Genomic DNA, 16124 nt, shown 5'->3' on the forward strand with positions numbered 1-16124 from the left:
AATAAAACAGAGGTACTTGCTATAGGCAATCCCAATCTGGGTATGGTGATAAGCTCTCCAGTTCTGGACGGGGTCACACTTCCCCTAAAGGACTGTGTCCCATAGCTTGAGGGTGCTCCTGGGCTCGTCGCTTCAGCTGTCATCCCAGGTTTGGCTGATTCGCCAGCTATGATCCATCCTGGAACAGGAGACTGTAGAAATGGTTGTACATTCACTGGTAACCTCTCGTCTTAATTTCTGCAATGCGCTCTATATGGGGCAATCCTCATGCCATGTTCAGAAGCTGCAATTGGTGCAAAATATGGCAGCCAGATTGATGACATGGCGTTCCAAATTTGATTCTATTACATCTATCTTAAAATCCCTACACTGGTTGCCCATTACCTTCCGGACACAGTATAAGGTGTTGGCTATTACCTATAAAGACCTGCATGGCTTGGGCCAAGCTTATTGAGGGAACACCTCCTCCCATACAATCCTTCCCGCACTCTCAGGTCCTCTGGGAAGAACCTACTGCAGTTAGAGAGAACTAGACTGAAGATGACTTCCCAGAGGACATTCTCTGTTGCTGCTCCAAAAATCTGGAATTACCTGCCAGATGAGATCCGCCATCTAACATCTTTGGAGGCCTTTAAGAAGGCAATAAAAACGGATCTCTTCCGGCAGGCCTTCCCAAACTGATCTCCTCAGAATTTTCACTCTCCACCGGACTTTGATCTCGATTTATTTTATTAACCATTTTATTGAGAATTTTTTTAAATGGTATTTTAGAGTGGGAGGGAGATTGGGGAACTAGGATCTAATATGTCCTGTTATGCTTTTATCTACTGATAGTCATGTTTGATTTTCTTGTTTTTGTTTGTTGTTATCCACCCTGATCCAATACAGGGAGGCGGGATACAAATAATGATAATAATAATAATCAGGTATGGTTAGTGCATCTTGCAATTCTAGCTGATGAAAAACACAGATGCTGCCTTACAATAGTGTCTGTAAGCAAAACTCCACCTATAAAGTTCAGTATGGCTTGGGCCATACTGAAGAAATGCCAGTACAGTAGTTAAAAGTATTCTTGCATCAACTTGTCCATACACTGCTTTCACTAAATGATGCTCTCCTCTGAATTAAGGCGAATGAGGACTAGGAGAGCGAGCATTTTTGGCTGCAATACTGTATCCTGTTTTCAGAAAGCTTTCCAGTGTAGCTTGCCTGGCATTTTTGTTACTAATTTTTTTTAGCGTTAGGCAAATAAATGTTAATTATCCTAGACTTTAAAAAAGGCTTTTAAAGGACATTAGGATCATATTTTTAACACTGCTTTCAACTATTTTGGTTATATTTATGCCTCTTGTGATTTTATAAACTATTCTGAAAACTGATGCTGAAGAGATGGTACACAAACTTCTTAATAAAATAAATAAAATGGCTGAGTTGCTTTGGAATCACTATTACTGGAGCCAGCATAGTGCGGTAGAGAGACATGAATCAGAATGACTACACTTCAAAACCCCACACAGCCATGATGTTGAACTAGTGTGGTGAGTATACACAAAATCAGCAGCATTCTTATGCCTAATGTTCCTTTTTACTCCAACCACCCAATTGTAGGTGCAGGCAGATTCAACTAAGGACATCTTCCACTCTTTGTTGTTCATAAATGGTAACCTGATAATGCATGAAAGGGATTGGGCCCCTTTGCCATTTAGTATACACAATATAATTGTTAACAACTCTTCAAACTGTGACTAAAATTCTCCCTTCTAGGGAAATGGTACTGGGAGTGGTTCATCTTTTGGTATTTATGAAGTTGCACTCCTACCACTTGTTCAATGACTTGAGTCACAGCAAGTCTACTAGGTTGTCTGCGGTGACCCAGAGGACCTTTTCATCTGCCGCTCCCAGGCTGTGGAATGACCTGCCGGACGAAATCTGTCATCTTACCACCTTGGAAGCCTTTAAAAAGGCAATCAAGACGGATCTCTTCCAGCAGGCCTTCCCAGATCAGCCTCCTTGACCTGCCTCCCCCTGCTACTACTATTACTATTGCTGTTATTTCTACTGCTCCTAACACTGATATTGACATTGGTACCAATATCACCATCCCTGCCCCCTCTCTCCTATAGGATAATCTCTCCTGCACAATTCACCCACAAATTTTCTTTTCTTTTTTATTATGCTTGTATTGGCATGTTTTATATTATCTGCTGTTTAATCCTATTTTATGGCTTGGACTTTTATGCTTTTATGATTGGGGAGAGGGCTGGGTTTTTGGGATCTGTAATTTTAATTGTATGCTGTGTCATTTTACTGTTGTGATCAGCTTTGATTCCCTGTGAAAAAGCGGAATATAAATAAATTATTATTATTACTATTACTATTTGGAAACTAGTCTACTATTGGCATACCATTAAAACTTCAATAGCCTGTGCTTTGAAAATGACACGTTTGGATGAACATTATATTTCACTTGTTTCAGTTAGCTGACAGAGGTATCTTGCATTCATAGCAGGACTCAAGTCCATCTAGATTATTTGACATGAACTCCGACATCTTTTAAACTGATCGACCTTCCAATGCATCTACCTTCCAATGTTCTAATTCTGATGCCATTTTGACTCTAAAGAGGATTGATTCATCTTGTTCTAAGGAGAGATGAACTAAAGGAGATATGAACTAACCCTTGAATTTCCCTGACTGCTGGCAGATGATCAGTCATTAGTTTGGTAAATTTTAGTTTCTTCCCCTTCTTTCATACAGATTAATGTAATGAAATTGTCTAGAACTTTCTAGGCAAACCAACTATAGTTCTGGGTAAAAAAGCTGTAATGCTCTTGAGTGTAAGAGAGAGAAGCAGACATAACCATTATTACTAACCCCAGTGCTAGAATCAAGAAATACAGAAATGTAATCTTATAAAGTAATCTTATATGGACAATCATGAAGCAGTAAACTTTAGGACCTTTCTGAACAATACTACCCAAAATAGAGTGTTTTTTGTTTCGTTTTGTTTTTTGTTTAAAAAAGAACAGACAACACAATTTTTAAATAATTTTATAATTTCTTGAAGAACTTAGTTTGTGAATAAAAAAGAAAAAATCGAACAAAAGTGTTTATATTATCAAGGCAAAGTTGAATATATAACACAATTTCATTGCAATTCATTATCCTGTCAGTAACACGACTCCATCAATAAAACACATACAAGTTGAAGGCAGCGTGCGCACTTGCATTACAGACATCTATTACCTCCCGCTGCTGCTCCTTCCAGAAAGAACTCAAAGTATGTCAGACTATATATGCAAAGCTTGTCTCCTCCTCTATTAAAGTGCAACACATCACTTTTCAGTTAGCAAAAGATCCCCGTCTGTAGTGTGTGTGTAAGAAGACATTTTACAAATGTTCAGTTCCTATGACAACGTACTGCACTGCCTTCATTAATAATTCCTTGAAGCAAAATTTCACATGTTACATTTCAAAATGAGGTGAATCTAAGAGAAGGAACAATACTGCTTAGGCAGGGATAAGTGAACTCATGTTATGTCAGTTTGAAAGAAGGTCTAGAGGATGTAATCACTTTATTTGCAGAGAATAAAAAGAAGATGTGAACATTTGGTTAGCACTAATAGTCTTAGGATACAGCATATCAAATTCATCACTGATAGGTAGAGGACTAGTCGGCAGGAGCAAAGCTTGCAGACTCTTTATTTCTAGGAAGTGTCCAATGAAATCAATATTAAGCCAAAGCCTTGGTTTACCATATGAAATGACTGAGTACCCTTACTTCAGCTAAGCCACAAATCTATGAAGAAAAGGGCAATTTCAATGAAATTTGGCTAAAGACTTTGAGAAGCTGCATAAATAACAGTGTTCCAATACTGTCAGCTTTGAATTTAGCTGGGACACCCGATATTAAATCAAACATACCTGTAGTTAATACAGTAATAATCTCAATTTAAAATAATTTTATAGATTCTCCAAATTAACCAGGATTAATTTTGTAAATGCATTCATGTGTAATAATTCAACACATGACTCACAAATACACTTATGATGTGCAGATTTATGTTAGCCAAAACCTTAAAAGTAGTCAAAAGGTGCAGAAAAGAATGATAACCCCTTTCTTGTAAGATTAAGTCTTTTTCAAAACTGGGGGCATACAGAATGATTATACAGGTAAACAGCTATCAGCAGAGCAGAAGGTATGATTAGGAATAACTAATTGTTTATGTGTACAAAACAGGAAGTAAAGTGTGTGTAAATATGCTTCAATGCTTCTCTTCTATCGAAATAAGTGGAATTGAAACACAAGAAAACAGCAGCTGTTATGGATGACTAGCTGATAATTTTGCTCCTTTCTAAAAGTAATCCATGTACCATAGTGTTGGGAGAGGGATAAGGTCAACATTTGTAAGAAGGCTACATTGGTTTGGTCTTCTTGGCCTGTCAAAGGCAACTGAAAGGTATCTTGAGCCTAAAAAGTCAATTTCCTTATAAACTGAGAGGAGGAGTCCAGAGCTTTGCCTTTTCATATTTTGAATTCCTCTGGACAATACATTTAGTTTAATATATTTTTAAGCACAACTTTTTATTTCATTTCTACTTCTATCTTTTTTTTAAAGTTTAAAATCAGACAACAGACACACATTGTCAGTAACTGCCCCAGTCTGAGGACCACACAGACAATAATTGACGAGCAGAGAACAAAACAGAAAAACAAAAATAAAACCCTGAAAAAGTCAAGGGGAAATACCAATGATAACAGGGTTACAGCACTCGCCACACACACTGGAAAAAGTCAGTATTTTCGTTTATACTTTGACACTAAAAAGTTTGGAAATGCTTTTATTCTTTTTTAAAAAAAGGTCAACAAGAGATAGCCATTTTGTTCAGAAGGATAACGGCTCCCTCTAATAATGGAAAAAAGTTAAAAAATATTTGTTTTATAAAAACAGCACCTGCTGCACTGACAAGATTGAGTGATTGGCAAAGGAAGAGTCTATCTGCTTAATCCTGGCCATTCCAAGCCACTCACCACTTGACTTTGCCACTTGTCTAACTTCACTGGGGCAGTGTTATTAAATCCATTGTTTTTGCTTTCCATTTCTATTACTGCTTGGTTCTCTGAAATGGGAGAGCTTCAAGAACTGAGACAGAAATATACACCATTTTATTTCATTTAGGTCTCTCCAAAAGCCCTTATTAAGCTGACAAAATAGGACTATGAGACAGGAAGAAAATGGTGTTCCACTAACTCCTCTCCCCTTGATCCAATCAGAATATTCCTTGAATATTAGAATGGATAGAGAGAGAGAGAGAGAAATTGCCTAAAAATGCCATATAATATGGGATCTTACAAAATTCACTGAAAATTTCCATGCATGGAGACTTTTGTGAGTCTTTCCCTTTCATACAAAGCATCTGATGGCACACAGTAGTTTGTCACTATAATTTTCATTTCTTTAGTTGTGGTAAATGTTTGGGATTTACAGGGCGTATGACTTGCATTTTCGACTGAAAACAATGACCAAAGGCAGCCATTATAACAGATCCAATACACAAGAAAGGTATTTAATCTGAAAATGGCTCTTACTAAAGTTTTTCTTCAACATTAGTAGCATGTGTCAATTCTGAGCTTGATATTTAATCTATTCTAGTCTTTTATAAAAACCAGATCATGACTGTAATGAGAATGTGGGTTCTCTGGAAACATTAAACCACCAAATTAGGAACTCCATCTAGAATGTCAAGAAATTATCTCTATTTTTCAGGCAGCTATTAAAAACTGTACCAAATTAATAAAAATTCTCCCACTGCTCCCTTTATAGAAAGTCCATGAGGTTTATAAGCACCTTTTGAAGCATCACAATGTAGCTTTTTTGTAACCTGAAAGAGTGATGACACATTCTTAACTGTATAGCCAAGTCTTATTATAATTCAGTAAATAAGAGAATTTTGAATTCACTGATAACAGGCTATTTTTGAAAAATGGACTAAGGGACAAGGAAAGGAAAGATAAATTGTTCCAGCAATTTATCCTGCAGTGTTAACTAGTCCAAAGCTATACGAGTTAGATTGTGATCTAATGTTAAAAGAAACAAATAGGACATGCTCAGCAACAACTTATGGTCAATACCTTGTATTTAAATCACTGTAATTCCTTGAAATGAAGTAAGACAGGATCTGTATCCAAACAGAATAAATAAGTTTATCTGCAATGTTACAGATGATAAAACCAAGTCACTGTTCCAAAAACAAAACATTGTTTTTGCACAATTTCTGAGGACATGGAAATGGGTAGAAAAACTGAAACAGAGGCACATTCCAGATTTGGGCTTGGAAGGATTAAAACAGAAGGTGTGCTGCTGGATAGTAATGACCAAATGGCCAGTTAGGAAGGGGCTCTGCTTGAAAAAATCCCCATCTCCCCTGAAAAACAAGATGTGAGTAGAGCAGACCATAAAGAATGGGCTTTATCATAATAAATAAATTTCATGAGATGTGGGCCCTGTATATAATGTCATGAAAATGTCATCCCTCTGCTATCACAGATCCAGTTTTGCAAGAGCATAGCCACATGGTGGCAGATGACTTAAAGGCTCCAGAAATACTTTCATGGAGAACTGTAAGTGATATGCAGTGTGATAAGCACATGACGTAGCAACCACAAAAGACTATCTCTGAATAGTTTCCCTCCTCTTTCAGTCAAACCCAGTCCCAAACAAAACAAAACCCTCTATCAAGGAACATCTCAGTAAGAGGTTTACAAGCAGCAGTCATTTCAACCACAGATAAGGAAAATTCCACAGCTTCTCCCACAGAGAGAGTGGATTGTTTTACAGCAGGGAACAAGGGCAGCTGAAGACCCAACCATATAACTTAATAGGATAGCCAGGGAGTGGTGGTGGTGGGAAGATGTAAGGCCTGAAGGCTGAGAGGGTTTTACAGGCAGCATTAAATTCCTACAGTGAGTAATTAGGGATGAAGGAGAAAAAGCTAGAAGGGAAATTTCAAAACAGCAGCTTCTATCAAAATGTGCTGACTCAAACAATAGGGCCAAAGGCGCGGCTCTGGTATGAGGCATGGCTCAGTGCTATGTACAGTCATTGTCTACATGCCTTCCGGTAAAGGCAATTTCAACCTTGAGAACAGTTAAGTCCCCCTCCTTAATGACAAAAAAGACTGTTATTGCCATCAGCTCTAAACCACCATACTAGATTTCCAAAGTCAAGAAAGTGCAAACTAAGATGGCAATGTGAGTCTTTGAGGAAGAAGTCTGCAGAAAAAGTTCACCATTTAAAACTAAGACTATTTATGCTCTGTTTCCTATCTCCAAGGCACTCCTCCACTCCTGCCATGCAGATGCTAAAAGAAGGAACAACTTGGCACAGGATGCCCCACTGCTTTCTTTTATAATCAAGGGCATATGCTATATATTTAAAATATATTAATGAACTTTTAAAATCTTGTCTTATTGGTACTCTCTCCTCACTTTTTACAAATCAGTGAAACAGGGTTACACATTCCTTATCCGACATTCCAAAATCCAAAATCCTCCAAATGGCCGGCTAAGACACCTTTGCTTTCTAATGGTTTGGTGTGCACACACTTTGTTTCATGCGAAAATTATTAAAAATATTATGTATAAAATTACCTTCAGGGTATGTGTATATGGTGTATATGAAACATAAATGAATTTGATGTTTTGAGTGAGAATGCCATCTTCAAGATATCTCATTATGGATATGCAAATGTTACAAAAATTCACCCCCAACGCGTTTCAGAAATCCAAAACACTTCTGGTCCTAAGAATTTTGGCTAAGGGATATTCAACATATATTACAAGCTGTGGGTTTTGACATTTGAAGGAGGGGATGTGGTAGGGGATAAAGTAGAAAACAATGCTTCAATATGGCCCAAGCCAATACTACTTGGGGTCCATGGACCAAAGCTGGTCTGCAAACCATCAGCTTCCAGTCAGTGGATGCTTCCAAGAAAGTAAGAAACAGTAGTAGCTAATGAGCACAAATATGGTACCAGTGCCTTTCACACTGGGAGTCTAAGTGATATGTGATGGAGGATATACAGCCAGCCCTCAATATCCAAGGATTCTTTATCCATCCATGGCTTGAAGATATTCCAAAAAGATATACACTGCCAAAAGAAAACCTTGATTCTGCTACTGTATATAAGGGAGACCATTTTACTATGCCATTCTATATAATGGGACTTGAGCATCTCAGGATTTGATATCCACAGGGGAACCTGAAACCAAACCTCAGCAAAAACCAAGGCTCCACTGTATTGTAGGATCTGAAAAAATGGAATAAAGAACCTTAAGAGGAAGCCTGCTTTATAACATTAAATTTAGGTTTAAGGAATGAGGATATTCAAGTGCAAAGCACTTAAGCTGGAAAAAACAACCAAACTAAGTTATTAGAAAAATGAAACAGTGATTAGAATAGTCATTTCAGTGATAAATGAGTCAGGAAAGCAAATTACAGACCATTGATCTTCCTCTTACTGCAGTTAATTTAGAATCCTAATTTCCTTTTCTGTTATTTGCTATAAAAGTTCCTCTTATCCCTGAAATCTGAAAAAAGAAAAATCAGAAATACAGAGATACTGTATCAGAGACACATTATCTGGTGAATGCCTGATGAAACTGTGTAAAACTAATAATCCCTAGAGCAAAATTATATTTTCACAATTTATGCAAAACAATTGATTATTCAGATTCCTATTTACTCTGTCCATTTGGATATGTTAACAGGATGCTGTTTAGAGAAGCTATTTTGCCCTCACACATTATTGGCAGATGATAAGTAATAGGTAAGACCAATACTCTGATACTGGGTGTAGTTTATGAAGTAATCTTCTAAGAACTAAAAAAAACAACACCCTAAAATAAGAAGCTAAGCATGAACTGAGCACTGATCAAATAAGAATGCAGACATATATAAAGTATGAGGCTGAGCTTTGCTAGAATCCCAAGAAGGTCTGCTAAAGAAAAAAGTCATCCCCATTTGGTAAACAAACATGAAGCTCACAAGTAGAATAAAAGAAAATGTAAAACTATTATCAATTGTCTCTTGGCTGAAATCTCTACTGCAATACAGGGATATCCCACTTCTCTCTTTGTAACAATATCAACTTTAATGGTGAAAACTCCTGTGAAGATACAGACTGCTAATCCTGAGCTAGCAAAAGTGTTGTTGGCCAACTTTGGTCCACTTTTAGGACCACACTCAACCTTCTCCATAAATGAATATAGAGCGCAGATTTATTAATTAGAAAATAAAATGAAAACAAGTGCTCCCCTCCTACCTCTTTAAGAATCAACAGAACAAGCTGCTCAAATATATTGTCATTTCTATGCTTCTTGGACTCAGCACATTTGTGAACAGATATATCCCAAAGCCAACAGGAAATGTAACTGGGAGGCATTATTCCAAAACAGAAAGGCAGTGAGAATATGAATACAGGCATAATTCAGTACTGATAGACTGGAAAAGATGAAATACCAGTTTAGGTTCATTTGTTTCTTTTTATAAAAAGGTGCACCAAGAGTTTCTTCTCCTTCTTCTCTCCTCTGCCTTTCACACACTTCTCCAATTCTAGCTCCTTGGACTGATTGGGCTTGCCCCTGGGCATGCTGCTGTCAGGGAGCTAGCACAGATTTAGGTCATGATGACTCCTCAAGTGCATTGACAACTTGCTCCAGGATGTCAGGGCAGTGATCTGCTATCTGCTGTAGAATGGCATTGGCAAATTCCTGTAGCTCTGCGCTGTCCCGCTCACCTTTTTCCATCTCTTCATGAAGCTGTGATAAAACAAAAGGTAGAAGTCCATGAATACATGCTTGTGTATTTAAAAATGTATGTATTAAAACATAGCCCACAGCTTAAGTGCTGCTTTAGAAATAAAAAAGAAACTATTCAATAAAATATTTAGAACCTGAATTTGCCTCTGAATGTACCCTGAAGAGGGGGCAGTAGCCAACTGCATCCACCTGATAAGCACATACCATAAGAACTTACAAAAACTTTCATTCATACCTAAAATGAAAAACATTAAGTGGTTCAAACGTTTCAAAAGAGGTTTATATCTAATTGATCATAACTGCAAGGATCTAGCCTGGAATTTTATGTTTAAGCCTACAAGTTGCTCTACATTTGATAAAATAAATACTATTTTTCAAATAGCATGCTGCAGATCTAGAGATACAGTAATAGCTATTGACAGTGCATGGTAAAGCACCCTAAATTATGCTTCAAAAAAGTACTAATTCTAACCCAGGTATTTATCTTAGAGCTTATAAAGGGCAACTTCCTCCAGTCTCACTCAGACATTTATCTAACATTTTTCTTCCAGGAAACTTATTCAGGGGTAGCCTTGCTGGCCCTATAGCAAGATAAAACAAAATCCACAAAAGAGTGATGCCTTTATTGGTCACCAAAATGCACAAAACACTTCACGCAAGCTTTTAAAGTTCCACTGGCTTCTTCATCAGGCTAAGTATGTTAAAGAATCACACAGGAGAAGAAAAGTGATGGGTGCTGAAGTCAAAGGCCTGTATTTTGCTTCAGATGTTCCTTGTTTCAGTCCCCACATGGCCAAAAAAGGGGAGTGCCCTCTGCCTGCATTGACAGCCTTCCAGACCATCTTAACTAATAACAACAAAAACATCTTTAAAAATTTTAGGCCTGTGACTCTAATATAATTTTTTTCTTATCCTGTATCATTTTAAACAATTTTCCCTGATACATATGCCTGTGTTGCTTTGAAAGCTTGCATGATATATTTTGTGCATTTTTGGTTGGCCCAAAACATAGTGTGTTTTATCACTGGCTGAAAATTCACTCTTACTAAACAGGTTATCAAAAGCCATTAATTTTAGGGTTGGTTTATCCATCTACTGGTGATTTCTAATCAAGAATGCCCTTTTATTTGTACTTCTCTTGCACTGAAGGAATAGTATATGAATCAAAAGTATATGCACACTTGCTTTCACATGAATGCAATGGTAACACAGTTCTTGTTAGTTACCATTTCTAGAAATCACAGCAAAAATATTATACCAAAAGTTCTGATCCACATACCACTTTCTCCATTTAAACATGGGCCAGCATGAGCCTCACCATGCCTGCCACATTTACACATCTACACTGCTTTAAAGAAACATTTCACAGTTGTGCATTTCTCTAATCAAAATATCAATCCTGTTCATATAGCTGTGAAATCCAGATAAGTAGCCATGTTAATTTACTGCATTAAAACAAAAAGGTGTCTTGTGACATTATGAAGGCTGCTGTATTTTGTAAATTCATGCCTTGAACAAGTATGAAGCATTTAAAATATTTATAACTTTATTATTATACAGAACATTTTTGGAGTATTTTTTCTTTTTCATATTTGGTACTGGGTACAGTCTCAGGATACATCGTACTTCAGAGTAATGGTAAATAAAAACTAAATACTGTATTAATACTTGTGACATGTTTGTTTCTCCGTACACACATAGATGCTGTTAACCATTTCACAGTTCCTATTGACCATTTCTCCCATACAGAGCAAACCTACATTATTACTGAGAATTAAGAATTATGAAGACTATCTGGCAGGACACAGTCTTCTAATGACCAGACTGCTAGTGATGGAGAGAACACAGCCAGGAGAAAAAAGCTTTAAAATAGCAAATATATTCACAACCTATAAATTCTCCCAGTGCATACCAATAAGAGATTATATCATAGACTGGCTTCATATGGAGAGGGTTAATGAGCTCACAACAATAACCCCTCCCAAGCATACATTCTTGTGTTACCACAAGACACCAAGTGCCTCTACCCCACTAGCCAGAAATGGGACAACCAGGAATGACCTCTTTATTGCCAGTCTTGAGGCATTACTACAGCTAGGGATTGAATTCTCTTATGTCACTTACAAGTACTGTTCTGGAGCACTACATATAAAGGAGGGGGAAGAATGCTCTCTGCCCTAGCCACTCAGTTTTCCAAGAGGATAGAGTTTGATGTTGGAGGAAGAGTTTCCAGTGTGTGTTCTGAAGACATGTTCTTTTGTGAAAACTGCTCTCTCTGTGTGCAAAGTGTTCTTTCTTCTAATTTCTTATCACTGAAGTTGTCTGTTATGCCTTTTAAGCGTGCATGACAAGTGGCCAAAGAGATATAGCCCCATGCCATTTCCCCTTTCATTTGAGTAATGTTTTCAAAGTCTCTCTTTAACAATTCCTATCCCTGCCAACAAAATCCCTTCCCCATTAGAAAGAAATGTACAAATTATGTATGAAAGTTGGCTTATACACATAGGAAAAAGTGGTGCTAAAGGTGTCTAGCACTGGAAAAGGGAAATGACACCTCAGTTTTGCATCCTCTTCCATTCATTGCAAAGTGTTAAGCACCCATCTCCAACATGTTCAGCTTACATCAAAAACATCTCACACACTCTTTATCACCTTTTGATGGGTGCTTCCTCTTCCTCTTCCACACCCACATCAAATCATTGTCCCTCCCAGAATACTGAATCAAGTTCTGTAACTTTAGTATGTGTATTTTTATTGTTTTCCTAAAGATCTCTGCTTGTTCGCTTTAGCTTACAAATGAGTTCCATGTGCCTCTGTACATAGAAACATATCATACTTTAAGTAAACTGTTGTGACTAACTTAAGAACTATATCAGAGTTCTTAATTAATTTACTTTTTGTGCACTGGATGTTGAATTACAATTTTTCTATGATCTCTTATGGCAAAGTGGATAGGGCAGTTGTTGGTGCAGGGCAGTTAATTTTTCAGAAATTCCTTTCTCCCATTGAAACCAATGGAAAGAGAATTCTTTGTGGCATGTCTGGGACTAGTGTATCATTCATGGGTTGTAACAGAAGGGATAAATGAAAAAGTAAAGGGCAATGAAGTCAATTGTTTAAATCAATTTTATTGTAAGACCCTCAGAGGTCTTAGGATGTGTTTGTGTGTGTTATGGCCCCTTGGATGGCAAAGTACAACAGGATTGTGGCCTTGTTGGCCTGTAAGGGGGAAAAAACCTTTCTTAAGGACAAATCAAGACCTAGAACACCAATAATATGAATCTTTTAACAAATCTGAAAATTAACTGCTAATCAATGTTCTCCTGAAATGCCTCAGGAACAGCTTCAATATTGCTTGTTCGGAGAAGCGTTCCCAGGCATTGCATGACTATTATTTGCTATTTGACGTTTTTAATTTGTTGCCTGTTTTACTGAACCCTTTCCTGTATTGTTATGTATTATTTATATGTATTATGCTACTACTTCTTAGATTGTATGCCATGGCCAGGTTTACTTGTATCTATTTTATTGTTTGTATGTACAGTGCTGTGCAAATCTACAGCACTATATAAATAAAGCATAATGATAATGATAATAATAATAATAATAGCTTCATTTTGCATTTATTTAGGTAAGCACAGGAAGTGAACATTCTTTCCAAAGCTCTACTAATAGTCCATCCAGACTCCAAGCTATAGAAGGGGAACAACCAATGACAAGAGACAGCAAGAGGCTATTTGAGAGTACAGGTGCTGACATGTTCTTCACATATATCACAGGGGGTATAGCCTGCAAGGTTTGCTCATGGATTGATTTTCATTCCTCTCTAAAAACTGTGTTTAGAAGTAAATTACCAAGACAGTTGCAAGAATCTTTAAATATATACTTTGCTTTAATTAACTTAGTTTATTCTCATAAAACATTGACCAAAAGTACCTGCAAACAGCCTGCACTACTGTTCTTCGCATTTCTAACGGGTCATGCCATGGTGGACTGGGTGAGCAGAGATGCTACATAAGGATATATATATATATATATATATATATATATATATATATATATATGGTGTTTATTATGCCTTCTCCAAGAGAACTGTGGAAAATCATTTTCTAGCACTGGTAATTAAATGGCTCATTTTGAATGTGTTTTTATAAGTATCAATAAGTATCAGAAATCCATCCAGATCCACAAGCATCTGGGGTGGGTGATCTTAATGGATTCCCTACTGCTGCAGAAGTGATGATATGCTACTCATGTGCATAAATACACTACTTCTGTACATGTTATTGGTAAAAAGTCATTGTGGGCTATTTAAGGAACTGAGGTGCCCTCACTGTCTTAGAGAGTAGGGAAGAAGTATTAAATTGAGAATATATTAAATGGTTGAAGCTGATTACATTTTTCTGATTTGAGGAGGAATTTTAGTAGGGAAACAGGTATTGGTGAAGTTGGGAAAACAATATGGACTATTTCTAATGAATTTATAAAGACAGAAACCTAACTGAAAACTATCCCACGAAAGTGCTTTTGTTCCAGATGAAATTATTTTGAGAGATCTCTTGTTCTTTTAGATTGTTAAGAGTTGCTTCTATTAGCCTCCTAGAGTCTGGCCACTGAAATGGTTATTTTACTTAATGTTTTAAAGTTAAAAGTACAAAAAAGAAAGTTCAAACATCACAATAGATGAAACGAGGAGAGAAGGGAAAACACAAACACAAAATCACAGTTGTATTCTATTGTGTGGAATTAATCTGTAATAGTTCAGGACTAATTTGTTGGTATGTGAGTATTACACATAGTCCAATTTTGCATATAACAGTTAATCATGAAAGCAATATTCACAACCAAGTGATGAAAAGCATACTATCTTCATGCCTTATAAATGAAAAACCTGATGAAGTCAACCACCACTTAGCCAGCCTGAAGACAGGCTTATATGGGCTATAACAGAAATGGATTTTAGTAGAAAAGCTAGTGGTAATAGAAGGCAAAAGTTTTACTGTATAATAATGATAAAGGAAGAATCATTGGAGATAAATAAGGTATTTGGACTTGAGGGAAACAAAAAGTGATCAAGCATAATGATGAGAAATGTGACACATTTGTTCCAAAGCATGCAAGTACTTCTATTTACATATGTCTTGTCTAATGTATGTGATAAGGTCACATACAGCACAGGTATTTCAGTACATTTGTGCTTCTGGCTATGAACTTAATTTACTCCAGCTAACTCAATAGGGACAAATGAGGGGCTAAAATAATGAAAGCTTTCCTTAAATACTAACTGTGAAGAGGTACAAAGGCAGGTCAGAAGCTTTGGTGTAATGAGTTAAAGAGAAAAAGATGTGAGTGAAACTGACTTTTATGTGTGGAACTTGTTAAAGGAAATTATCTGACCTATGTTTCCCAGGGAGCTGAATCCTTAGTTGCCTACCAATTAGTAGGAGCCAGAAGAAATAAATACTATAAAATATTTTTTAAAAAGAAAACCCAAAGTTACATATGAAATGTCACACTCCAAAGTACAATGTATGTGCACCTATGTTTAGGATTTCTGCCCATATTTCAACTCAAAACAAATGGTCTCCTTTTAAAATTTATTTATCTATAAAACAACCAGGAAATTATGCCACTTTGGTTACAGTCCAATGAATACGAAATTACTTGTTTCTAAGACCACTAATTAAGTTTAATTATGCCAAACTTTACATTGGACTGTGGCTTTATATGTACATGGCAGCGTAACAATACAGTTAAATGGCCCAACACATCTCCTCTGGTCCAGTAAGGTAGACAGGGTGGGGGCTGAATGGGGCCCAAGGAGAGAAGGAATAAACAAAGAGGGCTTGGGGCAGCAGTTGTTGGCATCGGAAGTGATGGAATATTTGGGGGCCCAGTGGAACCAGCTTCCCAGAAGCCCCATTTCTCTGACCCCCCAAGAACTCTCAAATGTTGTTCTCGCTCACACTCAGTCACACCATTTCTCTCACTCTTTTTCTTTTACATACTCACTCTCATAAGGGTTTGTTCACACTAATTCTCCAACTCACTGACCCATTTCTCTGAGAGTAATTTCTTTCAGTCCCAAAAGGTGCCACACAAGAGTCCTTTATCTCTTTGTGACACACACAAGCTTCTTTCTCAGTCGCATGCATGTATACACCCATGCTCAGTTGCACAATTTTTCTTGCTAGTTTCTCCTTCACACCTTCTTACCTAGTTCATTCTTACACATACACTCTCAAGTCATGGTCTCTCTCGCTCCCTCACTGGCTGCTGCCACACTGAGGAATTAATGCAGTTT

At 37.1% G+C, this 16124-nt stretch overlaps 1 protein-coding gene across 2 annotated transcripts in view; it reads right to left on the bottom strand.

Annotated features, from left to right (window-relative positions):
* Positions 1–7685: 7685 nt before the first annotated feature.
* The window catches only part of LOC121930411 (ELKS/Rab6-interacting/CAST family member 1-like), a 30058-nt gene continuing 21619 nt past the window's right edge, over positions 7686–16124 (bottom strand). For both annotated transcript variants that reach the window (XM_042466651.1, XM_042466652.1), the window contains one exon: positions 7686–9820. In XM_042466651.1, the coding sequence (XP_042322585.1) occupies positions 9683–9820 (138 nt within the window). In that variant the 3' untranslated portion in view covers positions 7686–9682. The remainder of the gene's footprint in view (positions 9821–16124) is intronic.

This window comes from Sceloporus undulatus, chromosome 5 (assembly GCF_019175285.1).
Source record: "Sceloporus undulatus isolate JIND9_A2432 ecotype Alabama chromosome 5, SceUnd_v1.1, whole genome shotgun sequence".
In the NCBI taxonomy this organism is placed as follows: Eukaryota; Metazoa; Chordata; class Lepidosauria; order Squamata; family Phrynosomatidae; genus Sceloporus; species Sceloporus undulatus.